The sequence below is a fragment of the Beta vulgaris genome, chromosome 2, assembly GCF_026745355.1.
Source record: "Beta vulgaris subsp. vulgaris cultivar EL10 chromosome 2, EL10.2, whole genome shotgun sequence".
In the NCBI taxonomy this organism is placed as follows: Eukaryota; Viridiplantae; Streptophyta; class Magnoliopsida; order Caryophyllales; family Amaranthaceae; genus Beta; species Beta vulgaris.
Window position 1 is genome coordinate 56,426,092 of NC_079203.1, and position 27,598 is coordinate 56,453,689.

The 27,598-nt window shown below is 36.6% G+C and overlaps 1 protein-coding gene across 9 annotated transcripts; it reads right to left on the reverse strand.

Annotated features, from left to right (window-relative positions):
* Positions 1-346: 346 nt before the first annotated feature.
* Positions 347-26,837, reverse strand: LOC104906058 (uncharacterized). 9 transcript variants are annotated; one of them, XM_048639658.2, is made up of 21 exons: positions 26,640-26,833; positions 26,222-26,303; positions 22,817-22,870; positions 22,004-22,045; positions 21,847-21,921; positions 19,468-19,515; positions 19,011-19,121; positions 17,920-18,031; positions 16,394-16,439; positions 16,189-16,260; positions 14,466-14,528; positions 14,210-14,364; positions 11,843-11,907; positions 11,375-11,525; positions 6,479-6,584; positions 6,259-6,394; positions 3,388-3,452; positions 3,069-3,233; positions 1,650-1,722; positions 1,509-1,570; positions 347-697 (listed from the first exon to the last, which is right to left on the reverse strand). In XM_048639658.2, exons 3-20 carry the CDS (start codon positions 22,818-22,820, stop codon positions 1,527-1,529), a joined length of 1,533 nt encoding a protein of 510 aa, XP_048495615.1. In that variant the 5' UTR covers positions 22,821-22,870; positions 26,222-26,303; positions 26,640-26,833; the 3' UTR covers positions 347-697; positions 1,509-1,526. The 9 variants fall into 9 exon arrangements, with proteins under 9 accessions (XP_048495615.1, XP_048495616.1, XP_010693064.2 ...); XM_048639659.2 differs by having other exon boundaries at positions 21,847-21,918; positions 26,640-26,832; XM_010694762.4 differs by lacking the exon at positions 22,817-22,870 and having other exon boundaries at positions 347-704; positions 26,640-26,837.
* Positions 26,838-27,598: the final 761 nt, after the last annotated feature.

The following is a 27,598-nucleotide window of genomic DNA, read 5'->3' on the forward strand; positions in this document are numbered from 1 at the left end:
ATGGTAGTAACTGTAATACCAGACACCATTTACCACAATAATGGATGTCTATACTTAATAATATTACCATTATAACATTTTATTAGCAGTTATTGAACAGCCGTGACAGAATCTGGCCAGTATTTCTGTAAAATTATTCCCAAAATTTATACAATACTCAAGCTCATTAACTTGGCCGCAAGTCTCACAACCAGAATCAACTAATGGAAACAATAAAAGAAATATTCTCCGCATCATATTGCATTAATCACAGCATGCCTCCTACGAAACAGAAGACTAGTTTCTTATAACAAACGATTTTGCCGAAAGGTCGAACCGATCACATAGAGCATTCTGAGGCCAAAAATACAATGAACTGGAATCTCACCAAAATAAAGTGACTAATATGAAGCAGTATAATATCAAAACTATAAGCTGGTTGGTTGGTCCAGTACCAATAAAAGAGCTTTATACATCAACCAAGTATACATCCTGGCCATAGTGATAACATAGATGTATATCAGTAGAGCACCCCTAAAATAAACAAATTTCTCACAGAAATGAACTAGTGTTCAATTCACGTTTGCAATTTCATGCCGGAAGTAGACCCCTTGGTTGCATCGTATGGAAGATTCATACCAAAAAAAAAGTGATGAGCTGCCAATGAAATGCAATTTCCCTGTCTAGCAATAATATACTATCCTCACGGCTGCTCTACCTGCCAACTACAGCAGAAAGTTAATATTCAACTTGGTGAATGTCAAAGATTTGTGATCATAAAAGGGGAAAGGAAAATGTTTGAGAAACCCTTAGGGTCGCCAACCCTCTTAGACACATTAGAATAAAATATTGATATGTATGTAATAAATGAGGAGAGAAGACCTATGCAAATAATGTTTTCCTAACCAATGAAAATTCAATAATAAAAGGGTTTGGCAACCCTAAGGGTTACTCAATCAATGTCCAAAGGGGAAAATTGCAATAGCAAAAACAAATGCAGAACCTTTCTCAAACATGATGTTTAAGGATGAACAATAATATCAATGTATATTACAGAATACTTCCTCCGTCTCTTTTTACTTACAACCATTTGACTTTCACGTTTGCCAATGCATAACTTCAACCATTAATATCTTTAATTACCGATAACTAAAAATTATAAAAAGTAGATTTTCGGAAGATACGCATTGAGACGAATCTAACAAGATCTCACATGAATATGTTTTTCCTTAACTAAAAATCACCAAAGATAAACTAAGTGGAGTTTGTGAATAGTGTAAAAGAAACGGAGGAAGTACGTATTGACAAGTATGATCTTTAATCAGCCTTTTCCCTAGACTATGCTGATGGTTCTTCTCCCTTTTATCCCTCAGCCTAGCAAACACATTTCAATTAAGAAGTCCAAGTAGCATACTTAATTAAGTCATCAATATCATTACTAACTAAGACGACAATTCTTCAGCATACAGCTTTTGAGGATATGCATTTCCCACACAAATGAAATAAGGGAATCCAGGAATCAATCTCACCTATAATAGCAAAACTGTTTAAGCATTAAAATCAGTAATTTTTCCCACGGCAACAGTTTTTCCTGAAAGTAGAAGAAAAAATATTAGGATACATAACATATACTGATGTAGAAATTCACCAATTTTAAGCAAAGGCATCACCTTCAGTTCGAAGAGTAAACCTTCCAAGCTGTTGGAAATCAGAGAACTTCTCTACACATATCATGTTGCTTAACTAGAAACACAACCAATTTGATAAGTTAGGTCACGAAGTCATAACGTTCATTTTCCAATTTCTCAATAGACCGACAAGTACGGAAAGCTAATAAAATCAATTATGAATCATATATATAATAATATATTTGATAATTGTAACTGACCCGGGGCATCGCCCAGGCCAAAATACTAGTTATATCTCACTACTTGGACATCGGAAACAAGGAAAGAGAATCTTTATTGATCGCAGAGTAGTCATCGGTGTTTAAAGAAAAGGAAAAATAACAACAATAATCCCAACTACTGTTGACCTTCTCAAAATAATGCTCACAATCGATTAACTCCAAATAATTCCAACTATTACCCTACCCTTCCCAAAATACTCCATGCATACCTACAAGGCTACAACCCATTAAAACAATTCATTCTTTTTTAATTAATTTTTACGACTTCCACTTTTTGTACATCTCTCCTTCCTTTACCCCCACCCCCTCCCATAACCACAGTGCATCAAGCTATACCTTCAGTAGTCCACAGAGAAAACCATGGAAAGCACTACCTAGCAACAATCAATTTCGTAGAGTAGAAAATATTTCAGAATTGAGTAAAGCAAAGCATTAATATAAACTACATCAACTCACAAGCATCAATGCTTCTCAGCCTACATTCTGATCTATGACAGTGGGCGAATGTCTCTCAAACCAAAAACTAGACCCAAACATATGAGCAGAACAAATTAACATCCCCACCACCACCAACCAACGACCCAAACCCCTTCCAACATAACCATACCATCCCTTGCTCCCTAACCACCAACACCACCCTCACCACTTCTGTGCCCAACACCACTACCTGACAAACTACCACCACAACCACCTTCATCGGGTCCTCAAAAAACCCCATTCAGCTTGGACGTGGCTGTCTGGTTAGGTAATTAAGATGATTGTGGCACTTAAGAGGCATTAGGCTGTGGAGATGCCTAGATGGTACTCTTGAGATAGTGGCTAAGTAGATTTGCGTTGGATGACAGAGGGTGGACCCAATAGTTGGGTTTATTCTGAGTTAATTGATTGTTGGGATTATTTTGAGGTCAACCGTAACCGGGATTCTTGGTCTTTAGTTTTTACAAAAGAAAAAAATATGCAATACACATACGTCATAGTCCATATGGAACTCGTTAACATTTGCATTTGAATCAAGCAAGGAATCTCAAAGTGGAAGTTAGACAATGACACATACACTTTTCAACATAACCAGATACATGATTGATTTTTTTATAACATAGATGTAAGTATGTTAATATCTTACAGGACTTACAGGCTACAGAAGCACCTACATTAAACAATATATATACGAAAAACAAACCTGGATACGGCACACGACAGAAGCCCCGTTCTTCACAAAAAGAACTTTCTTCTTCATTGGTTTCCTAGTCTTTAAATCAATCTGCTGCAGTAGTTCTACAATCTCACACTCTTCAACAACAGAATGAATATGCAGGACTGCCTTGTAGCCAGCCGTAAAAATTGCCTAAGGAAGTAACACTTAGAAATTAGGATACAAGAAAATATGAAGCAAATGTTCAAAGGAAAGGGACTGATATGATCTTGAAAAAAACAATTATATATATATATATATATATATATATATATATATATTATAAAGACGAAAACATCTCACATACATTATCAAGCAACTCAAGGATCTGCAGCTGAGCAATAAACTCATTAACAACTGGAATCGGCTTGGCTGCACAGAATTAGAGTAAGCATCAAGGACCAAACATCACCAATTACATAAAATAATCAAAGCAATTCTATAAAACAAACACATCTTCTATTGGCATCCCTTAAAAGTTGGCCTCCATTGTCACCATTCAGTCAGGCAAAGCACAATCATGTAAGCACCCAGAAGGCCTGAACCATTGTCACATAGTTCGCGGATCCCTTCAGATAGCAGAACGGATACGGGAACGCAATTCACTAGTTGGCTGAATTTGAGATAGCAGGGAGTATTTTTTTGGTTCGCTTTAGGGCATCATTCGGTTCGCTCATGCATTTTTCTACTTATATTCCTTCCTAATTAAGGAAATATGAAGTTTTTTTCAATAAAAAGATTGTGAAGGTGAAAAGTCAAAATGTTAACAAGTGAATAGATAGAAAAAAAAAACATAAAATAAAAACCAAATCAACTTCTAGCATGTGAATTTTGGTTGCCTAAAACAAAGTACAAGTTTAAGAGAGAAAGAGTTGTAGTGTACAATTGTCTACATATCATGTGGGTGCCTTTTCCCTTCCCATCTCAGATTAATTTTGACTTTTCCACCGCTCACCCCATTAGACCCTGTCACACTCTCTCGAACAATCAGATCCCCTCTCTTTCTTCTCGGAACCGGCAGCCGACAACCCGTAACTGGCAAAGAAGCCGGTAAACTCACATCACCACGGCGACCTAAATCCCCAAACCACGTTTCTCCTTCTCCTTGATTAGATGGCTCAATTATCAGATCCAGCGTTTTCGAAATTCTAGCAATTCTTCTTCCTCGCTCTTGAATTGATAATGGTGACAAAAACTACATCATTATGCTCGAAAACTTCTCTAACAAAATCCCCAACATTTCATTACAATATATTCTTGTTTTACACTTAATTAAGGGATTTAGGGTTTGTTTTCTCGAACCCTAATTCTGAAATTCCCTCAATTAAAGCCTTTTCTCTCCTAATCGTCCTATTATATACAAACAGAGAATGACCATTTAAATTTTGGTACGCCAATTTGGCCGATTGGATCGCGTGCCCCAGCGATTTGGCTCGCCTACGAACCACGTTTCAGAACGAGCAAACTGTTTTGGGGGGGGGGGGGGGGGGGGTAGGAGCGGACTATGAACACTGGCCTAACCACAAATGATGTCCCACATGACTGAGGTCAGCGTAAAACTGATCCAGAAAAGTCTACCTCCAAAAATGCCAAGGGCCAAGAACAGATTGCTATAGTGCTAGAATTATTTGCAAATTTTTCACTCTTAATTGTATGCTTAGAGCAACCACAATGGTGGGAAATCATGTTCCCCATTAAAAAAGGGGGAAAAGAACCTTTCCACCATTGCTGGATGCTTCTCATACAGAGTGGAGCACCAACACATAGGGAAGGTTCTAATATTAACGACGAACCAAAACGCGCCATGTGGCTGGTCAAAGTAAGAGAGAGAAATAATAGTGCGGTATGGAAAAGTAGGAGAGAGAAGGTGAATGGGGAACCTCTGAATAAAGGCATGGAGTTATGAAACGGGAAGGGCAGATGAAAAAGTTTATGGAAATGATGTGGACTAATGAGGTGAGGAGAGAGAAAATATGCGGAGGTTAATGAATTTGGATGCTCTTAGTCAAGGCAGTAATACTCAACAGCTTTTTGAGTATACAAGTTACTTCTAACAAATGACTTGCACAAGAATTTTCTCACTACCCATAAGTTTCCCCATTTCCAATCATTTACATTATAATAAGTTAGAGAGAGATTGAAGCTATGTTGCTCAGACTCGGGTACCCATGTCAGCCACGGATACGTGTCCAAGTGTCCGACTCGGCTATTTTTTGGAATCTTTTCTATTTTTTAGCCCAAAACAAAGTGTCCAAGTGTCCCACCCATGTCCGAGTGTCGAGGATCCAACACGGGTACTTGAGGTGAAATGAAGAGTCCGAGCAACATAGGATTGAAGATCCAAAAGAGGAGGCCGAGGGTTAAGGGCATTAACCATCCCAATATCCAATGTCAAGATTTATTAACTAATAGAACATTGCATAAGATCAAATTTGTCCACAAAAGAGAAAAAAAAGAACACAACAAAGTATCAAAGGAATGCATAATAATAAGCTTTAAAACAAAATATGAGAAAAATAAAAAATGTCATATTATACGTAGAAGAGTCACATTATCATACACCAATTAAAGCCTAATGGAACTAGAATTACAATGCGCAAAAGATAAACATTCAAGAGGTTCCAAAAACTAGAATGAACATAATAAATCTAACCTATCTAAAATTACGTCAAAGTCATGACAGAATAGTTGATTTCTCAACACAAAAGAACATCTAACACAGATTCCATCCTCAAGAGCAGATATTTCAACCTTACATTACATCTCGTTAGATTGTGAAGTAGTGACAAGATAGCCAAACTAGAAGGCGCGGGAAAATCACCGTCATTCCAGAAGGATCTAATGCTTGTTAACTAGGTCGGTTTCACACAACTTTACACCGAAAAGGAAGAGAGGGACGCATGTGTAACCTTGGAGGTGGAAGTCCTTGTTTTGAAGCAAGACAAAGCTCGTGGGAACAAATTGATACGATCCCTTTTCTTAAATAGCTTTCTCTCCTTATCAATAAAATGAAAAACATAATTTACTTCACAAAAGATGTAGAATACAATATATATGCATCAGCAAATTTCATAACCAATCCAAAATATCAACAATAGATAAATTTTCAATTTAACTTTTTAACGAGATATTCTCAAAAAAGACTAACGCAAAGTTAGAGTGCCCAAGATGAACTTACAGATGCTTGACAACACAAAGCCTGACGATATATCTTCTTCCTCAATATTAGACAATCTGACCCGCAAATTTTCACCAGGTTCTGCCGATCTGACTTTATTTTCATCAACATATATGGACAGAACTTTCACGTTAACCTGCAGGCCACATATAAATTAAGTCATCAGTAGTGATATCAAATCCATTCAAGTATATCTAGAATCCAAATGTCAAAAGTTAACCTTGTTTGGCATGATAACTAACGAGTCACCCTCACGTATAGAGCCAGATTCTACTTTCCCCATCACCACAGTTCCCATGTCCTTGAATCTATCAATAATGGGCATCCTGCAATATAAATCATCATTAAAAGAAAGAGAAATTAAAAAGCTTCCCATATGTATATCAATCACAACAGGGAAAACGGGGAAAAACCCATTTGAAACTCTCTTACTTCAATTTGAACATTTCTTTTTAATTATTGGTTGTGCATGTGGTGGGGGAGATAAGAAGTATCTCTTCCTGCCTGAAGAGGAAGTACATAGCTTAAATTTTAAAAGGAAAAACAAACACACAATGTCATAATTTCAACCTATTCAGCAGCAGCCTCCTCGACCATACATCTTATTTCCATCTCCAGCCATCAGCAAGCACCCAATGACTATAACAAGTCCATCGCCGGAATTACCTCTCGCAAACAATACCCCGTGATTCGTTTCTTCATCCAAACTCTTCAAGCCCCCTTCCCTTCCCTCTCTCTCTCCTATAATTTTCCTGCTCTATCAGCCCCATTTGCTGAATATTTAAGATTGTTCTTGACCTCAAACCATAACTAATCCATATGACTAGTCTCCTGAAAAGACAATCCACTGGAACAAAACCAAAACATGACCAATTTCTTGCTTGTCTCTCGGCCAATGAGAAAGAAGCACATGGCTCATTTAGAGAAGGTATTCACCCTCCCTTTTTTCAAGAAAATGGGTCACCCATGAAAATGGTGGCAAAACCTTAAAAGGTAATTATTGCACAATTTTAGTTTTACAAAAAGGTATCTAGAAACCCAGACTAAATACACAAGCATAAAGGGAACCCAGCCAATGCCACCAAATGAACATTTCAATCGAGCAACGACAAAATTGACCACAACAATACCATCGGAGTACCAATAAGATGGGGTCGGCTACATAAGTCAAAATTGTATCTTATTTGGTCGTCCACATATTTTCTGCCTCTTTTCTATGAAGCTTTACATGCTCTGAAACCTAATATCTTCATATCAATTCTAATGCTCTCTATTGAAATCTTCTTTGGCCTCCTCTAACTAGTGCGTCATCTAGTCAAAGTCACATGCTCAAACCCACGTAACCAGTTATCCCTTATCTTATCCTCTATGTCTTCTCTTTTGAATACCTAAGTTCTAAATGATATCTCTTGTGTGTTTTCACACATCCATCTCAATATGTGCAAATATTCTACCCCCATTTTTCTAACACTATCCTTCCTAAGTGTCCACTACTCATACCAGACCCATACAAGATGTTGGTTTAACATATTCACGTTGTATGCTCCATTTCAACATTGTACACCGATACACATTAGTTAGATCTTATTTTCTCTCTTATGTTACATTGTATTCTTTCATCATTGTCCACCAAAATACATCTGTTAAATCTTACTTTCTCTCCCTATAATATTCTATCATCTGTCTCATAGGTTGAAGGGTCTTTATAGTGCACCCCCGTGCATAAACCCATATTGAGTTTTTGAAATGCTCGTAAACATCCTTAATCAGTACTCTGTTACTCTCTTCCACAATTTAACAGTACAACCGACCCCAATTATAAGAGCACCCATGGCTATCTCCCTTTCAGTATATCAATCTTCAATCTTCCGATATTATGTTTCCTTCAAATCTTGTTGAATAATTACATTAATCCATCAATACCAACATCAAGCCTCATATAAGAATATCTAAGCTACTTGATCTTTCCTTAGACTCATTCTCTTTAATGCCTTCTCTACCTCTATTTTTTCAATCCATCACATATACTCCCGGTTTACTTTCTACCTCTGCATAGAAATTTATTTCTCCTACAACACTTATTTGGCTTCCAATAAACAACACATGAAAGTATTCTTTCCATCTATCCTTGGTCTCCCAATCTTAGACAAGGATCCTTTACTTTTTATCCGCCACAAAATTCGCCTTGGGGAGATCCTTCTTAATAACTAATCTCCTTTTTAGCCATCTTATAGATTTTTCTTCCACCCCTCCCTTGAGTCTAGTTTTACATAGAACTTCTTATACTCGGGGACACGGCAACTTGTGAAAGAATATTGAATTTTATGTGTATACAAACAAAGTATATCTTCAATATTTTATAATTATTTCTAATATTTAATTATAAATTCTTGAAAAAAGAGAGTAAACATATGTTAGTATGTTACTGTATGAAAACAGTGTTGCTTAGGGAATCAACAAAGAAAACAAAGAGAGAGAAAATAAGGATTTAGTTTAAAAAGAATAAAAGGAAGGGATCAGTTATTGCCTTATTGGAGAGGAATAAAAAAATCAAAAGAAAGAAATGATGCTAGGCTGTGAGGTATAAAAGGGAAAAAATGATGCCAGCTGTAAGTAAGTTTTGACAGCTTGAATAATAAACGGCAGCAGTGACAATTCATTTACCCATTCATAGTTCACTGAATATCATAGTCGTGCTCTCTTCTCTTTATGCAAAACGGCAAATCTTCAGATTAAGTTTTCAATACCCTAAAGTGCCTATTCCACTTTTTCTCCCAAAGGACGACCCTGATTTCGTGTCGGCACCCGCGTCGTGTCGAAACCGGTGCGGCGGGGCTGCGGGGGTGATGGCCGAGTTCGAGCTCTTTTCTTCTTCTTAACCAATATTTTTATGTCCTCACTCTACCATGTTGTTTCCTTGTGCACCACTTTTCCCTTCGATTCTCCTAGGACCTGTGACTATTCTAGAAAAGTTGTTCATCTTTACTCTAGTTGTGTCGATATCCTCCCATTACCACTCTATCGTTAAAACAATAAAACTTATAGCATTGCCTTCTTTTTCAAATTCCAAGTCTTAATCTTGGCTTATTGGACATCTTTCCTGTTTAAACTTGCCTTAAAATGAACAAATCCTCCTTAGGGTTAAAGCAACTATGCACACCCTCATGCCTTTAATAAGAGGAAGTCTATTTGTATTCCATTTGCTCCACTTGGAAAGGCCACGAAGTGTGTTTATTTTAAACCATGTGGTAGCTAAGATCAATCATATGACCACACAAGTTCTAAAATGGTATATTCCCCTTGATTTCTAACATATGACACATATTTTGGAAGATGTGAATTCAAACCCTACTACACTTGGCAATATGGCAAAATGATGTGTCACTAAGTCCAAAGAGACATTGTAAATTGTGTGGGCTTCTGAAGTTGTAGTAGTAGTGAGCAATTTCAGTTTGTTAGCTAAAATGATAAGGTTAGCTTTTTTTGTAAGTAGGCAACAAAGTAGCTTGTTTGTAAGGCAAGCATTAACTTAATAGAGTGAGATAGGATGTAAGGTACAGAATAATTAAGGTTAAAAAATGTTTCATTCATTCCTTTGAAAAAGAAAAGTACTACCTCCGTTTCTTAATAAGTGCAACATTTCCCTTATTTGGAATAGTCACAATAAGTGCAACCAAGCTCAAAATGGTAAAAAAAAGTTCAATATTACTACAAATATTCCACCAAAAAGCAAGAGGGGACCACAATTTTTTTATTTCATCACTTGAATTACTCTACTTTATTGTGGTCCCAACTTTCTCTCTCTACATTCCTTGGTATTCCCCCACTTTCTCTATGTTGCACTTATTAAGAAACGCAAGAAGTATTTTCCATCCTCAGCTTCTTAAAACTATTTTTCACCCTTTACAAACCAAAGAAAAGAAAATGGGAAAAACACTTACCTAAGAATTTCCCCTAACTAAGCACCTCTAAGATCGAACACTCTCACCGAAACCTAGTTATGAGACATCTCATTCCTCACCATAATCATCCTGGAAATGTAACTACCAGCCATAAGCCAATAAAGATGTATATTAACGCACATATACACCCTCCTCAATATGTAACTCACCTTGCCACAATTTCTAATAGAAGGCATGGTAGGAAAAGTGACACCATTAAATTAAGTACATCTTTACACAACAAAATACCCGCCTCCCCTTCCTCCTTTCCCTATTAGACCGTATCTCTAAAAACGTCGTGACCACCCAACCTAAAACCCTCATGGCCTCGACCCCGTTAGCCCCACCCAAATCCACCCCTTTGTCTAACTCACTCCCCTTGCCACCTAATGCTAAATTGTTGTCGACTTCGCAGCCTCCACCCTCACATGCACCTTTTTCACTCTCACTAATAGCTTAAACTCTCATCTCCAACACAACTGAAACCATTACTAATTACCACATGAGCATCGCTAGTAGTTTCCACATCACAATCAGAAAATTGCATTCGTACTCCCAAAAACATATATCTGAAAAACAAAGCAGCTAAAGACAACGGTATGGTAGTGTTTTTGGCAATAAAGGGAAGAGTAGTGGCAGAGGACAGTGACTTGTCGTCAATTAAGGAACTTGACCTGGTAATATCTGTTGATATCTCATCAGAGAAGAAATACCTTCCTCCATCCTCTCCAATCTCTCTTTAAAGATTCTGGCAGAGGACACCCTTAGCTAAACTTCTCACCACCCTTGCTCACAGCCTAATGAATTAAAGAACGAAAAGGAGAGAGAAGGATGCTGGAGACTGGAGAGTGAAGGGAGTGTAGACAAGGGGGAGAGAGAGGAGAGGAGTTGATGACAGTTCTGTTGATGAAGAGGGGATGAGGAGATAGGGGGGAGAGGAAGTATTTAAACTAAAAGACAACAAGACTGTACAACCAGTAATTCATGTTTGGTGTGAGTCTAACTTCACACCCAGACACCCAGTACACCATGTTAATAGAAACTAAATATAAGTCTACAGGGACCTATACGGCTGCCGTAGAAACTTTCAATATGCATATATCTACCATGTCATATAAGAATGAGAAGAAAACAATCCTGACATAATCTTGGAAGCGGGTTTCAACAAGATTTACCTAAAGGGGGATTTAGGATCCCGTGCAGGAATATCCACGGAATCTAGTGCTTCAAAAAGACATGGACCATTCCACCAAGGACAAACACTTTTTTCTACTCTTGTTTTGATGTTTGATCCAACCAAACCTGATATTGGAAGAAACTGGACATCTGCAAATAGTCAACAATAGAATGTCAAAAATCAGACACAGCAGATTGCTCAAAAGAGTTGAACTCATTCAAAATATCCAGCATAGATGCATCCAGCATTTCAGTGTGGTCGTATTGTAACTAAAGAACTATACTCAAGTATTCCATATATATCCTTTCAGCATGAGGAATGAGAATACATGCCATAAAAAAACATAGCATAGTAAATTCAAGAGGCCATGCAACAAAACATAGACCAAGATCTGTGACTAAGATGTAACTCATATATCAACAGCTTAAAAGTACTCAGTAAAAAGTCAAACATTAAGGCCCACTACCTTTCTTAACATTGTAGCCTGAACCTTTCAAGAAAGGAATCATCTTTGACTCTATTTCGTCATACCTGGGAACAAAAAGGCACTCAGTGAATAAACAGAAGGAAGATGCACAAGAAAGTAATAGAGATAATGCTTAAAGCTTTAACGCATATTATGGTCAATTCGGAGCTACTGGAAAAAAGAAGAAAATAAGACTGAATGAATCATCACAACACTTAGTTTACATTGAAGATATCACATGGCTCATGACGGAAACAGAGATATGGTCAAGGCTTTGAAATGTAGAAGCCTGGGAGAATTGAAAGCCAAGGATAACTTTCCAGGTGGAGTGTTCAAAAAGATGAAGCGTATGCAAAATGTGAACAGTTTAGGAACCACAAGAACTATGTCACTCTTCCTAAAGTCATGAGGGCCACCCACATATACCATAATCTAAAAATACAGATATCTCCAGGCAAAACGCTGCAAACTCCTAGGTTACTTGATCAATCTTTTTTTCTGAACACCCACTTCAAATATTTCTTCTAGCTCTACATATCCGCAGTTACATATTAGCAAGTTCAAAAATTTGCCTTAAAAGTCAATAAATGAGACAGTTGCAGTAATGTGTGCGTGTGAGTGTGTGCAGACAATACAAAGGAAGTCAAAAGGTGTTCCCACTGTCTATAGTAACCCTGGACCAGAGAGGATGTAAACCCCTCTTGTTTCTTTTTTTTTTTTTTGGAAGGATGTTATTTATTGAGTATCAGTTTTGCTTAAAGATAGAGCTCGTATATTGAAATATATACCACAAAGGCAATAGAAAAATATTAGTACAAAACAAGGAAAAATGTGCCTCCCTTCAGGATGTGCCTGCCTTTGTTTTGCACATTCACCTTGTGCCTAGGCTCCAAAGCCCTTGATCCCCTTGTGCCTCCCAAACTAAGACTGGAGTTGGCTTTAACATTTGCCAAGATAGGTGGGCCAGTAGATACTATCTATATTTGAATAATAATGCTTATAGAAGAGCTTCGTCTCTTAGCCAAAGAGAAGTAGATTTGAGACAGAGGAAACATGGAAATTGGAAAACACTAATTAAAGCAAATATGAATCTAGAAGCATTTTAAAAAGCAGTGTGCAGTCTATGCGGATGAGATGGACCTATTCCCGTTACTCGAAAACTTAGTTTAAAAAAAAGCGCGAGGCACAAGGCGAAAACATCCCGTTGGGGACGAGCATTTTTATTTTATTATTATTTGCTTTTGTGGTTTTACTATTTTTATCTTTTTCTATTTTTTTTTCTAAAACTGATGGCTAAAAAAGAGTTTATGTAGTAAAAAATTGCAGCCTTCTAAAAAGATGAAGTTGGCAGCCTTCCAAAAAGAAGCTCAGAGAGACCAGTAAAGTTCAGAAAACCTTTCAAAAAAAATAGGTATCAAGAGAAAGAAGAAAGTATCGAAGACGAAGAGAAGAAACGGAAGAAGAGACAGAGAAGATCTAAGAAAAGAAAGCATCGATTGCCACCGAATCAGAAATTAGGGTTTTCCCACAAAGTAGGGTTTTTTAATTAGGGTTCAATGTGATGAAATTTAATGTAATTAACAAAGGGTTTTTGCTCAAAATTGCTAAATTAAAGCCAAGGTATGTTTTTTAATTTTTTTTTTTACTTTTCAACGCCGATCTACACTCTATTCTCTCTCCTATGCCTCTCTACTAAAGGCGGCAAGGCGATGCGCCACTCAAAAGCGGCAAAAAGCACGCGCCTCAGAGAGGAATGTCATTATGTGCTACGCCTGGCTTGTCGGATGTGTTTTGACCCGCGCAGCGCTTTTTAAAATTAAGCTAGAAAAGGAAAAGAATTTGGTTTATAAGACAAGTGCATTAAGAATCTACCTTGCTGATGTTTAAAGTACGGTTGCAGGGTCTCGCTGGAATAGTTAACAAGTCCTCTGCCACCTCTGAAGCAATGACATAACCTCTCAGAGTTCCACGGCTTCTATTAGGAATCACCTTTTAGGGTGTTGGTGAACAAAAGATATGGTTATTTGTAGGGTGTTCATGCAGTTAGATTATTCAACTATACCATTTCTAGAAGATTACTTTTCAATGATCACAATATTCCTGGAATGAGTTTGCCAAGTATATACGAGTGACTGACATGCATAATACACAGTTCTACAGTAAGAGTGACTAATAGACATAGCAAATATGGAATATAGGAAAAATATAACAATTCATACCATCCTCCCCCCCCCCCCCAAAAAAAAAAAAAAAAAAAAAACAAAAAAGAGAGGAAAGGAAATATAAGTTATATATATAACTACAGACATCTCCTTGAAATTATAGAAATTCTAATTTGGTTTAAATTGAAAAGCCAAGATTACAGACCTTTCCTTCGACCAGTTCACGGTAGGCTCATCCATCTTGTTAACAACAACTATAAGCTTAGAAACACCCAATGTTTTCGCGAGCAAGACGTGTTCTCGAGTCTGTCCTCCTTTCTCATATCCAGTTTCAAACTCCCCTTTCCTAGCAGATATCACCTATATGTATGCACATATGGTGAAAAGAAGCAAGGAACAAAGATCATAGATCCAAAGTCTACGCACTTGGTATAAAGAACATAAAAAGCCTTGCGACTTACCAAAACGCCCAAGTCAGCTTGCGATGCACCACTGATCATATTTGGTACATAGCTTTTATGACCCTGCAGAATGAAAACAAAAGAAAAATACTAGCACCCATAAAAACAGAAAAGCAAAACAGGATGCAGGCAAGTTTCAGAGAAACTTTAAGAAAATATTATTCTCCAATGCCCACACAGAACGCTTGAATTTAAAGATGAAACCTTCTTGTAAAAACATTGCAACACATTAGACCACAATTATAGGTTATAGCTTCACTACTGACATTCCGGCAGGATTTAGAGGCTTAGTGCCAAAACATTGATAAGAAATTACTAACTTAACCTCCTCAATGTTCTATCAGGAAACAAGATCATCTCAATTACCTTTTTCATTTTATTATATTTTACTTGACTAGAGTGCTTACCATTGCCTAATCCACTCAAACGATATTCGACAGAAAAGAAATGTATTTACCAACCACCTATATTTACTTGGCGACAATATAAAGTCAAGGAAAGCCTGCCTAGAGGCAGATCTGTCATTTGCTTATGTTTGTCCATGCAGTTAATAGTACACAAGTTTACACAAAATATTTAAAACCTACATCACACCTGTTCACGACTTCACCAACATAAATGGCAGTATACGCTATACACCAGTTAGCATCAGCTGCTTCAAGACATCCAAACCAAAACAGCACCAACACAAGCTGAATATAGTCATCGAGACTTTTTTAATAGTATGGAGTTAAAAGAGTAAGAAGAAATCATAATAACAAGGTTCTATGGAGTTTAAGGGAATCTTTGATGATGTAATTGTTGAGTTAGTAAATCAAATTCCATTAACCTGATTTCAAGGAAGGAATTTTGGTCATGATACTAAACCTATCAGCCTATCAAATTTATGACTCATATTTGTAAGATTTTGGCTAAAGTCCAATCTAGCAGACTGAAAATTGTTCTTGCAAGTGATGTTTCTTTGCATATGTGGATATGATGTTTTGTTAGAAGAAGGCAACTTTGAACAAAATTGTTGCTGCTTAAAAATGATCATGATGGACCTCAACTTTGCTTTCACATTCGCTCTATTTCGTCCCACCAATTTTTCCTAACAAAATATTAAAAAGGTGAAAGGGCTCAAAGCGACTAACAAAAAGGAAGTACTCTATATATTTATAAGTGTGGCCTATTAGGGGTTAGCTATTTTTAGGTGAAAGTATATTTATAAATAGATATTGAAGAATTGATTCCACAGAAAAGAGTCCTCTTATGCGCGACTAGTTCAAAAAGTATAGCGTGTATAGTACTTGCACCTAAACAGAAACACTGCCACTGAAAAACATGACAATGAGGTTTTAAACAACACTCTACTCGACACAGAGTTCAATGAAGATCCATTGATTTCCAGGTCAGTAGTTAAATTGTAATAACCTAGCAATACTTTAAAGACTTTCTCTCTTGAATTTTTTTCTTTGCATCCAGGTAACAAAGAGCACAAATCAAAAGAAATGTTTTTTAGACAAAAAGCCAATTCAAACGCACCAGCTGAAAGTCTTACCAAGAAGAAGAAATAAAAGCATCTATCGTCACAAGCTCACACAAATATACCATCTGCGTTATTCAAATAGTGGGGCTATATGCTAAATGCCACAGCAAAAGGAAGCTCACTATCAATCTATTGTTAAGCCCTCAGATAAAAATGAAAAATAAGGATAAAATCAGCTGAGAAAAATATGATTACCGGTGCATCCAAAATGGTAAACCTAGTAGTCTCAGTCTCAAAACGTGCTCTTCCAACTTCAACTGTAATTCCCTACCATAAGCATTTTAGCGATTAATTATGTCACACAACAAGTAGCCCAATATTTCTAGACAACATTAGCAGTGAAGAACAAAATTAGCTAAACCAATGAACACCTCAAAATCCAGCAGCTCAAGACAAATACCTTGGCACGTTCTTCTTCATTAGTATCCATAATGTATGCCATGTACCTAGGACAGAGACAGATACAAAATTAATTAAGTGACCTACCAAAAATGATTTGTACAAACTCCAAGGTTCCAACCCTATCCGACTCCATATTATAAAAAAGTAAGTTTTATACAGTTTTAGGAAAGTTGGAAAACTTGGCACTGTATAATCTAGTACTAGATAAGTACTCACTCTTTCCAAATTAGTCGCCACATACTCCTTTCCGGAATGCCCCAGATTAACAGCAAAAAATCCTTTTTCTTAAGATTTTCTCTCAACTTTTTCTATACAGTTGGCCCCACATTCACTCAAATACTCTTTTCTCTCTATGTTTTCCACTTCTATTTGTAAATGTGCCAAAAGTGAATTTGGGACGGAAGGATTACTAGATTAAGGATGAAGGTAAGAGAAAACACTGAAATGTATACAATACCATCGCGAACAATGATGACCAAGTAATTGCCATTTAAGACAAATTAGCAACAAAAGAATTCCTAAAAAAAGTAATGGAAGGAGAGCCGATCTTCCAGTTGTCTCTCCCAGAATCAGGTAAATTCAAAGAAAAATCCATATAGTGAGTACATATATAACACGAATGAACACCAATCCATGAAACACACCCCAAAACCCTCTTAAAAAGGTGGGAGAGGTTGAAGGCAAGGTTTGATGGTCCAGTCATCACCAACTAAAAGATGGACACAGAGTAGATGGTCTCTGGAATATGATGAGAATCCATAACCAAGAGACATTCATAAAACCAACCCCATGAATTTGCTAAACAGTCTTAAAATACACAGAACAGCGTACAAGGTTACATATGGAACTATTAGCATAATATATCATTTTATGTTGTCGCTTAAACAAATCTATATTATGGCCACCTGAGGGATCAAAACCTCGCAAAAGCTAGAAACTTCCGGGAAACATAGCTGACATTACGTAGTACTGCATGTTATGGAGTGAAACAAGTAAACAACAGTTATGTCACACAGATTTTTTTATCATATAACTACATCCTCGAGTTTGCGGGTTTAGTTTTTTTACAGTATTGCCTTTATTAACTTCGATTAAACTAATAATTAGATCTGCTTTGTTTAATTTTCTATTACAACGAGCATTTGCCTCTGCATAATAAATCAATTGAAAAATAGGATTAATGGTATAGTATGGTATCCACTTGACTAAAGCGAAATAGGGTACAGGGTAAAGAACAATCACATTCATGAGAGTAACAGTGCAATAAGATAATATGAAGGATAGGTACACATATCGATACGGTTTTGATAAATCATAATTAATATTTCCGCACGTAGCCACTTTGGGCCCTGGATTCAAGAAATCAACGGCAGCTCTTTCCCATATGCAAGCATAAAAAATCCTTAAATTTTACTACACATTTATCATGAAAATTCAAGCATTCTTTCTAACTACAAGCATCAAAAAACAATAACATAAGATTATGCATTTACGCTAAAATAGCTACTGAGAAAAATGCCTAACCAGCTGTCTCTCGCTTTATCCTTGGCTTCTTTTTCATATTTTTGGATTGTACGATCATCGACCTGCCCGCTAAGAAGAAGTATTTGGCCACCAATTGTCGACTTACCCGCATCTGAAACCCAAATATAAGAAATTTTTCATGGGAATTAAAAAATGAACAGGAAGACCAAGGATGAAAGTAAAAGAAAAAAAACCATCAAATGTTTCACATATGACATACTCAAACCTTATAGGCAACAGAGAAATTGAAAAACAACAGCACGAAATGAAGCAAGATAAAAAAGACAGCATAGGAACATTAAGTCTTTAATTACTAATCAATTAACTATTAAAAATAGAAGAAAACAAACTTTCTCAACATTTGCAGGTATTCTTTACCTAGCCATTAGACATTTGTTTGACGTATAGATCTCGAGGCATACATATATAGCACCAAACATACCAGGCATATTCATAAGGACATTAAGTCATTAACTACTAATACAAGTGCTGGATACCCACAAAAGTATTAGCAATTAACTGCTCTGCAATACACAGAAGTGATGGAGATGTAAAGATACTAAAGATGAAAGAAAAACAAGGATTACAAGGGAGGATCAAAAGGCAAATTACATGTCATAACAGTCTCTGGAGTGGAATGACAAAGATTGTAAGCATCATTCCATCCAAAAGAATTGTTCTGCAAAGAAGAAGATATAAGACTAAGACGGGATCTGCACCCACGACGTAACGACAGATAATATCAAAATAATACACCTCCAGATAAGTTCCGAGGTGGCTTAATCAAAGAATAGAAGAGAGAATATATTTCCACTACCATAAACATATAGCACGGATGTCTGCAAAGCATATTTTCAAAGGGAACAAAAAGGTAATAGAAATTAGACAAATTTGACATCCACAAGGACCACAAATGACAAACATAATAACTATGTAATAGAGGCAGCTCATACATGAGCATAACTCAAGATCAAAAAAAGATCATCAAGACATCAAGTTCCATAACAATATGAGTCGACACAGAAACATATCAATGTACCATCCAGAGCACATCCAGAGAGACAGAGAAAGAACAACAGAAGTTGACTCACCAACATGACCAATAGACACAACATTAAGGTGGCGTTTCTTGTTCGTAACGTCTTCGACAATATCAACTGCTTCATTTGCTTCATGAACAGGAGCTTGCACCTTTTCCTTCTCTGAAAAGATCAATTTATCAGATTAGCTTGACAGATCAGTTTACTTCAACAAATGCATCCAACTTCAAAAGTGTTCAGTTAATACTTACTATATAGTTAGAATCAAAAGGAAGACTACATAACACTTCAACCTTTCAAGAGTATAAATGAATATATGAGCTTAAGAAAATATAACCAAATAGGACCACCATTCTGCCATTACACTGTTACCAATAAGAGAGCAAACACAAGATCTGAGAAAAAATCTTGTAAAAGCTGCAATTTGCGAAAGAGCGATTTAATGGCCTTAGAACCATTAACCATACAGGAACATAATCATAATCTTCATCCCAGACCTCAACTTTACCTTTTTGCTCCACTTGCATTTGCTCATTATTTGAAGAGCCCTCAACATCTGCAAAAAGATGACCAAAAACATTAATGATTAAGCTTAAAGGCATCAGATCAAATTATAAACAAAACTTCCATCATGTGTTCTAAATATCATATGCAAAATAGTTACAACTGAAGACTATCCAGAAAAGCCCCAAAAGCATGATCTAAACTAGCACAACACCACATAGTTTGGTATCTTTAACCTCCTATAAAGCACGTAACAGACCGAAAAATACCAGTCATCCTGATTCCAACACAATAAGGTCTCTGGAAAAGATGCATCACCAAGAATAATTCTTTTGGAAATTGTATACATAATGTGGAAATTTATATCCATGATATACAGGAACCTTTTAAGCTATTCCAACACAACGTTTTCAGCTAATTGATGCAAACCTCCCACTAGAAAAGAAATAAAAGCAGTCCACAAGGGGTGAGAAAAAATGGAGCAAGATACAAGTGCACATGACTGAAATTAAGAAAAGAAGGGATTCATCACTCATGTAAAAATTGATCTGCGGGAGTAGGGCTAAGATCACATGAGACAGGGCATTGAAGAAGAAACTGCAGTAATACTAATACCATGCTGTCAAGGTCTATATGAGATACTGATGCTCAGAATAATTAACAAAACAAAATCCTTTTACTTCAAGGTCTTTCACTTTCAATCGATTAGGTCTGATTTGAATTCTAATGCTTTAGCTCTTCTATTTAACGCAAATAATAATCTTTCATATTGCCAGAAAACAAAAAGTCGTAAATCTAACTACGTGTTGGTTCCACTTGCAAAAAAAGCTACCTGTTGGCGTGACCCTAGCTTTACTTTTATTTCGTAACCCCTAACTCTCTGACGATTATCCACTTAAGTACGTGCATATTGTTACCTGGACTTGGTAGGACTATCAGCGACCGCATCGGATACGACAATATATATATACAAGTTAGCTCAGACTGCCCTTGTTAATACGCTAGGCCACAGTATCTCTATAGGGTTCTCAAGTCCTAACACTAAAAGTTAACATAGTACCAAAGGCACCAAAGAAATAAGAAAAAAGGGAAAAGAACAGCTATCATATGAGCCTATCAACAGCATTCCAGTATCACGTTTTAAGGGAGGAGAAAAAAGAAAGTAGAGAGTAACATAGAGAAGAAGAAGTGGCCAGCTAGAAAGCAAACAGAAACTTGAAGAACAGTCGCCAAAGAAGACAATAGGCCAGAGCACGACCATGGCACTCGATACGCCTTAGCATCGCGAGTAAAAGCCCTGATAATGTACATCTTTATTTACTAAATTACATCTTCATTTACAGATCTAGGGTTGATCTTAAAGCTTTCTTGATTGCTACAATTAACCTTGCAATTAATCCTTCAACCATGGACAGGTATGACGCCTAAGGGTGTGGTGCACCAATTTAATACCAATAAACAATTCTTCCAACATAATACTTCCTTCGCTCTTTTGCAATACAACCTAGTATGGTGTTAGTAAATATGTTAAATTGAGGAGAGAGAAAAATTGTTTGATGTAAGTAGTCCCATGTGTGGATATATCTTTATTTCCATCTATAGAAGTGTTGCATTAATCAAAAAACTACTAAATTAAGCAAGTGTTGCAATAATCTTGGAATAATTGGAACAGATGAAGTATTGATTGTGATTGTTTCTCTTTTCTAGGTTGTCATGTCCGAGTACAAAATGTCAGGTTTCACAAATTTCATATGCGTATTTGTGTCATATTGTGTCAACAAGGGTATGACTAGAAAATTATCGAGTACCTGTACAGGTATCATAGCCACTTAAACACATACATGATTTCTTTTTTCTTTTCGAACTATACGGGCTTCATTGGTTAAAAAAAAACCATTGCATAATAAAGACCATACTAGCAGGCAATGTTAAGGTCTCATAATCTCCGTACACGTTTGTTAAAACTTAAAACCATCAGATCTAAAAGCATAACACGGAGATCCTTAAAATCCAATACAGTGAGGAATATCGGTCCATGTCACTCTGGCAAAAACTCAGTTACTTTGTGTTTGGATAGAAATTTGGAAGGAAAGGGAGGAATTCATTTTCCCTCGTTTGATATAACATGAGGGAAGGGGAAAGGAAGACAGGAAGGTTTTCATTCCTTCACCTCTTAATAAACCAAACCCTTCCAAAGTTGAAAAAGCTTTGGAAGGAACATATTAAGTCACTTTTCCCTCCCCTTCCTTTTCTTACGCTTGCCTCTCCTTCCCTCCCCTTCTTGTCTCTCCATGATTGATTGATTGCTATCAAAACAAAGCCTTAAGAGGGTAATAAAGACTATACAGTGACAAAGTCACAAAACAAAGACAAATTAATTTACCTTCCTCCAGTTCAACTACACCATCAGCTTCTTTTGGCCTAGTCTCGTCCACATCAATTGCACCACTATCTTCTGCTTCATGCAAAATATAACTAAATTCAGTGAAAGTAAAATAAAACAGACATGATAAATTTGCATATCCAGCCTCCTTAATTACCAGATGAATCAAGCTGCAGAGCACGAATCTCTTCCGAAATATCTGCCATTAAAGGAGAATATTGAACCTTAATTCAGTTAAACTAAAGTAATTTACTGTATACAGACTACAACTATTAGCTTTAGAAAGTAGACAATCCTCCGAAATGAGACTTCTGAATGCCAAAAAAATAAAAAATCTAGCACTCGGCATTTCGACCACCCTCTACTCCTTCCAAAAGAGAGGGAAGAAAAGCATTGAAGAAACAGACTACCATCTATAAGAGGACGGGTCTAAAAAATTACAGACAGAATAAACATAAATTCCCCGACTTCAGGTGGAAGTAACTATGTAAGCAACCATACTCATAAACATCGTAGGAAGAGCTGAAGTTAAGATATTAAGATCTAGTGATCTACTCCCTATTAACTCACGTTCAGTAGCAACAATAAAAGACACTTTAAAAATTAACATATATCCAATAATCCTGATCAAAGAAAAGAAAGATATATTAAAAATTTGTAAATGTGAATAGGGACAAGATTACGAGTTTGGATCAACATATAAAGCCAATCTACATTTTCAAGCATATAAGCCACTAAGGCACTAACAAGGGAACTTCAACAATCAAAATAAAACTGTAAAATTCAATGCATAGATCAAACAGCAAATGTAGGAAAACAACACAGAACAATAATTATAGAAGATAGGAGATCAAGGATTACAATGTATGCAGAAAGCCTCTTACAGGTGACCCCCAAAAGCTATGATCATATAAACAAGGTGTCTCTGAAAACAAAGCATAAGAGAACAATGGAGCAAAATTATTCATACCCATCTTTGGTGTTTGAACCTACGAGCTGGAATTAAAGTTTACGATGATGGCTCCTGACAAACATGCAAAGTTCCGTAAGAACCAACATTAATAACTAAGAATTATAATTCAAAAATTCAGCTGTAAAGAGCTGACTTTTTGCAAGCTTGGCAAAGCCACCTCACTTCCCTTTTCAAACCCACACGAAAATGCACCTAGACATGCACATGTATTATTCTCCGTTAATGCATTGGTTTAAGAAGAGCCATAACTGAAATTTCCAGTAGTTTTGCCTTATATATCAAACTCTAATTTCCTTTAATGCACCTCGATTTCGAATTTTATACATGCAACCTAACTCACATGGATAAGTCACTAAGAGCAACTCTTTTGACTTTTCAACTTCCAATTTTTTTTCTTTATTTTGAATCAAAGACCAAGTAACACATTTATATTACCATTTTTTAATTATATTTTGATAGGATTACTAAGAGTTCTAATATTTTAAATTTATTGAAAAAAATCAGTAAAAAAATGACCCAACGTTCCCGATTCGCCCGAAGTAGCGTTTCCCGTACCCGTTTCCGTACCACGTTTCGTATCGACTCTAGTTCCTTGTATCATTGGTTTTGTCGGTGTATAGTCTCTATTACCCTCTTAAGACTTCGTTTTGATAGCAATCAATCTTTTCACCTTAACATGTTCCTTCCAAAAAATTTCAACTTTGGAAGAAAAGGAAGGGGAGGGAAAAGTGACTTAACATGTTCCTTCCAAATCTTTTCAACTTTGGAAGGGTTTGGTTTATTAAGAGGGGAAGGAATGAAATCCTTCCTATCTTCCTTTCCCTTCCCTCATGTTATATCAAATGAGGGAAAATGAATTCCTCCCTTTCCTTCCAAATTTTCCTATCCAAACACAAAGTAACTGAGTTTTTGCCAGAGTGACATGGACAGATATTCCTATCTGTATTGGATTTTAAGGATCTCAGTGTTATATGGTTTTAACAAACGTCTCTACGGAGATTATGAGACCTTAACATTGCTGCTAGTGTGGTCTTATTTTCCAATGGTTTTTCTAACCCATGAAGCCCATATAATTCCAAAAGAAAAGAAATCATGTATGTGTTAAGTGGCTATGATACCCGTACAGGTTCAATAATTTTCTAGTCATACCCTTGTTGACACAATATGACACAAATACGCATATGACATTTGTGAAACCCGACATTTTGCACTTGGACATGACAACCGAGAAAAGAGAATTTTGCACTCGGACATGACATTTTGCACTCGGACATGGAATTACGAGATAGAACCATACTCTATATCACTAGGTTCACCTAGAACACCAACATCAACTGTTCTTTCATCCTCAATTGGGGACGTATAACCGGAAAGCCAATTTTGACAAGTTACTAAAGCTTCAACATAATTAGGCAACAAACGTGAATGATATTTGGTCAAAATTCTACCTTTCATGCTAAGGGAGGATTCAAATGCAATAGAGATAATAGAAATGGCTAAAATGTCTCTACCCATACAAGCAAAAATAGGAAATTGAACCACATGAGCACGTCGATATGAAAGAATATCAAAATCAACATCAATAACAAAAGGAACAAAGGGGACACCAAAGTATGCATTAATTTCAGAAGTTATACTTTGAACACTAGAAGCACCAACACTAGGGCTAGCAATTCGACCATACTCTTACCAAAGATTTATTTTATTATATTGGCGAATGGTAGTTCTAAGACTCACATGGACAAGGATTAACATCACTTTGGCCAAAACTCAAAGAACCGATAGAAGAAGATGGATAAGTTTGAGAATAATATGTATACATTTCAGTAAAATTATCAACAACAGATTTAACACGTTTATCACGCTCGAAATCAACATATAAACTGCCATATAAATCACTAACAAATTGTTCTTTATAGTGTGGATCAAGCATGACAGCAACACAAAGAATAGAAAATAATCCTCACAATACTTGTTAAACTTATGATACATAGGTTCAACCATATCCTTAATGCAGTAAGTTAAATGATTATGTCCATTAACAATCAAATTCACAATTAATGCAATATTAGAAAAATACTGGCGATAGGGTACTGGAAACCAAAAAACAGCACAGTTATATCATAAAAAGATTCCAAAAAATCACAAATATTTTGTATGGTTTCCTAAGCGGTAAAATTATTACGAATTTCAAACGCCAACTCAAATCTAACAAACCTCTCAATAGCTTCCCTTCCTTCCAAACAACGACGAAGCGTTAAATAAGTGGAGTTTCAACGAATACAAACATCAGAAATCAACTTACCACAAAATCCAGTATTAACATACTTAACGCAATAATCAAAACGTTGAAGGCTAGCCAAATTTAAACCAATGTAAGTAACAACTAAATGCAAGTTTTCAACACTCTTATCAATCAATCATACCACTTTGTACAACTAAACGGGCGTTTGGTTTGGGGAAACTGAAAAGGGAACAAAATCTCTCGACTCCCTTTTATCTTGTTTGTTTCCCCCTTTCCCCTCCTTACCCCAAATCCCTCTAACTTGATTACCCACACCCCGCTCCACTTTTAGATATGGGTAAAGGAAACCCTTGACCACCCAAGTTTCACCCCACCCCCTACGGAGTACGGAACCACCCACCTCCCCACCCTAACCACCAACCACACCGCCGCACTCCCAAGAGGCCCACCTACGCTACCGGAAAACCCACCTCCACTACCGGAAAATCCACCAACACTCTTAACCACCCCCTATCTCCTAAAACCGCTTAGAAACCACTGACTAACCCCCAAAAACAACCCCACAGCCACCCGAAAAACAACCCTACAGCCATGGGAACACCTTCCCTGGCCACGAAAACACCTTTCCTCCCCTAAGAACCTAGGTTGCACGAAGGGGAGGAGGCACATATAATGCGAGAAGGGAAGGAGGCGACGCGTTGCACGAAGGGGAGGTGAAGAAGGTACGCTGCGCGATGGGGAGAGGGGGGCGGTGCGACGGCGCTAGAAGGATGTGGAGTGGGTGGTGCTATGGTGGAAGGATAGTAGAAAAGGAAGAAAGAAATTGACATTGAAACCAACCAAACAACATTTAAAATCTAAGGGTTTTGCTTTCCATTCCCTCTCTACCCCTTTCTTGATTCCATTTCCTTTACCCCGTGACAACCAAACGCCCCCTAAATTTAAAACATGTGTCAAAGCAAATCATCAACAATTTCAAATGCCATAACATTATTATTACTAGCATTTTATCACAAGTCAATATAAAAACCTTATCTTTAAGGCCCCATTCCTCAAGCAAATTCAAATAAAAATCTACTCAATTCTAAATCGATATAGAGTTGAGGGCAAGACCGAAAGGCAAGCATGGAGTAAATTCCTATTTTGATTAGTGGTACCTCTAGCACTTTCAGCGGAAACAACATCATCACCAGTAGTATTAGCATCAGAATTTGATTGAACAATTGAAGCCATTTATAACTGAAATTTAACAAATTTAAGGGTATATTAAAATAAAAATAAAAAAAGCATATATATTAACATGTATTTAGCATAAAAAAAAAAAACAAATCAAACAACTTCAATTTTAAATATTCCGCACATAATAGAATCGAATATTTTCACTCTGATATTAAAAAAACATATCAAACAACTTCACAACTTCACATGAATTGAAACTCGAAATTTAAAAAAAAACAACCGAAGTTCATTTTATCTTGTTTGATTCAGGAGTCATTTGCTTTCTAACCACTTCGTAATTGAAAATCAGATATTTTACATAAAATAAAAAGATAAAAAAAATGAAATCAAACAAACCTCAGAAAAACAGTTGATCGAGGAGAGAGAAACACCGGCGAGATCTCTGTGTTTTCCGGCGAGAATATTTATACTTTCCGGTGAGATCCTTACGCTTTTCGGCGAAACCTTCACGTTTGCCGCGAAAGAGATGAGAGTTCCGCAGAGAGATGATAGTATGAGAGATTCAAGTGTGTGTGTTTGAGAGTTAGGTTTAGGGTTTCGTTTTAGGGTTAGTTATTTAGAGGAGATTTTTTGGGGTTATTTTCACCTTCAATTTTCAATAGGTAAAACGATTGAGAAAGTCATACCATGGCTACGAAACCCCTGGTTCCAAAGGAGTACCCCATTCTATCTCATAAGTCAAAATAAATAAAGAAGAAAAAACTGTATCTTACAAATTGTTTGGCAACTATTAATTATTTGATTTAAATTCTGTCTTCTTTTTTTTACATCCAAAAATAAAAACTCTATCTTTTTAGTATAAGCTTATATGAATCTACTACTTTTTTTTTTTTTTTTAACAAAGGATAAATATTGAATCTACTACTTGCACTGAATTTAACCACTCGTCCTAACACCAAATTGTAAAAATGGTTCTTTTTTTTTTTTTTTTTTGGTGAAATACGGATTTAAATTAAGTTTAAATGTCTCTGGCTAAACGCCTTAGTACATAATCATCCCACAAGTTCAAAAGATAACTAGGGGGGGTGGGGGTAAGCCTAGTTACATTCATATCTAAGACACTTCTTCTTCCTTCCTTAGCCATTGTATCCGCGACTGAGTTGAGCATTCTTGGGCACGATTGGACCTTCATCCCTTGGAAATACTGGCTTTGATCCCTGCATAGCATAATAGATTGGTCATTTTGTGTTGTGCAAGTACTGGGATTGTTAATTTGTTGCGCCGCTATTTGCTTGAGCAATCTCACATGCATCATCCCCTTTGAGTGCGCCGTGGTTAGGGCCCAGAAGATGCCC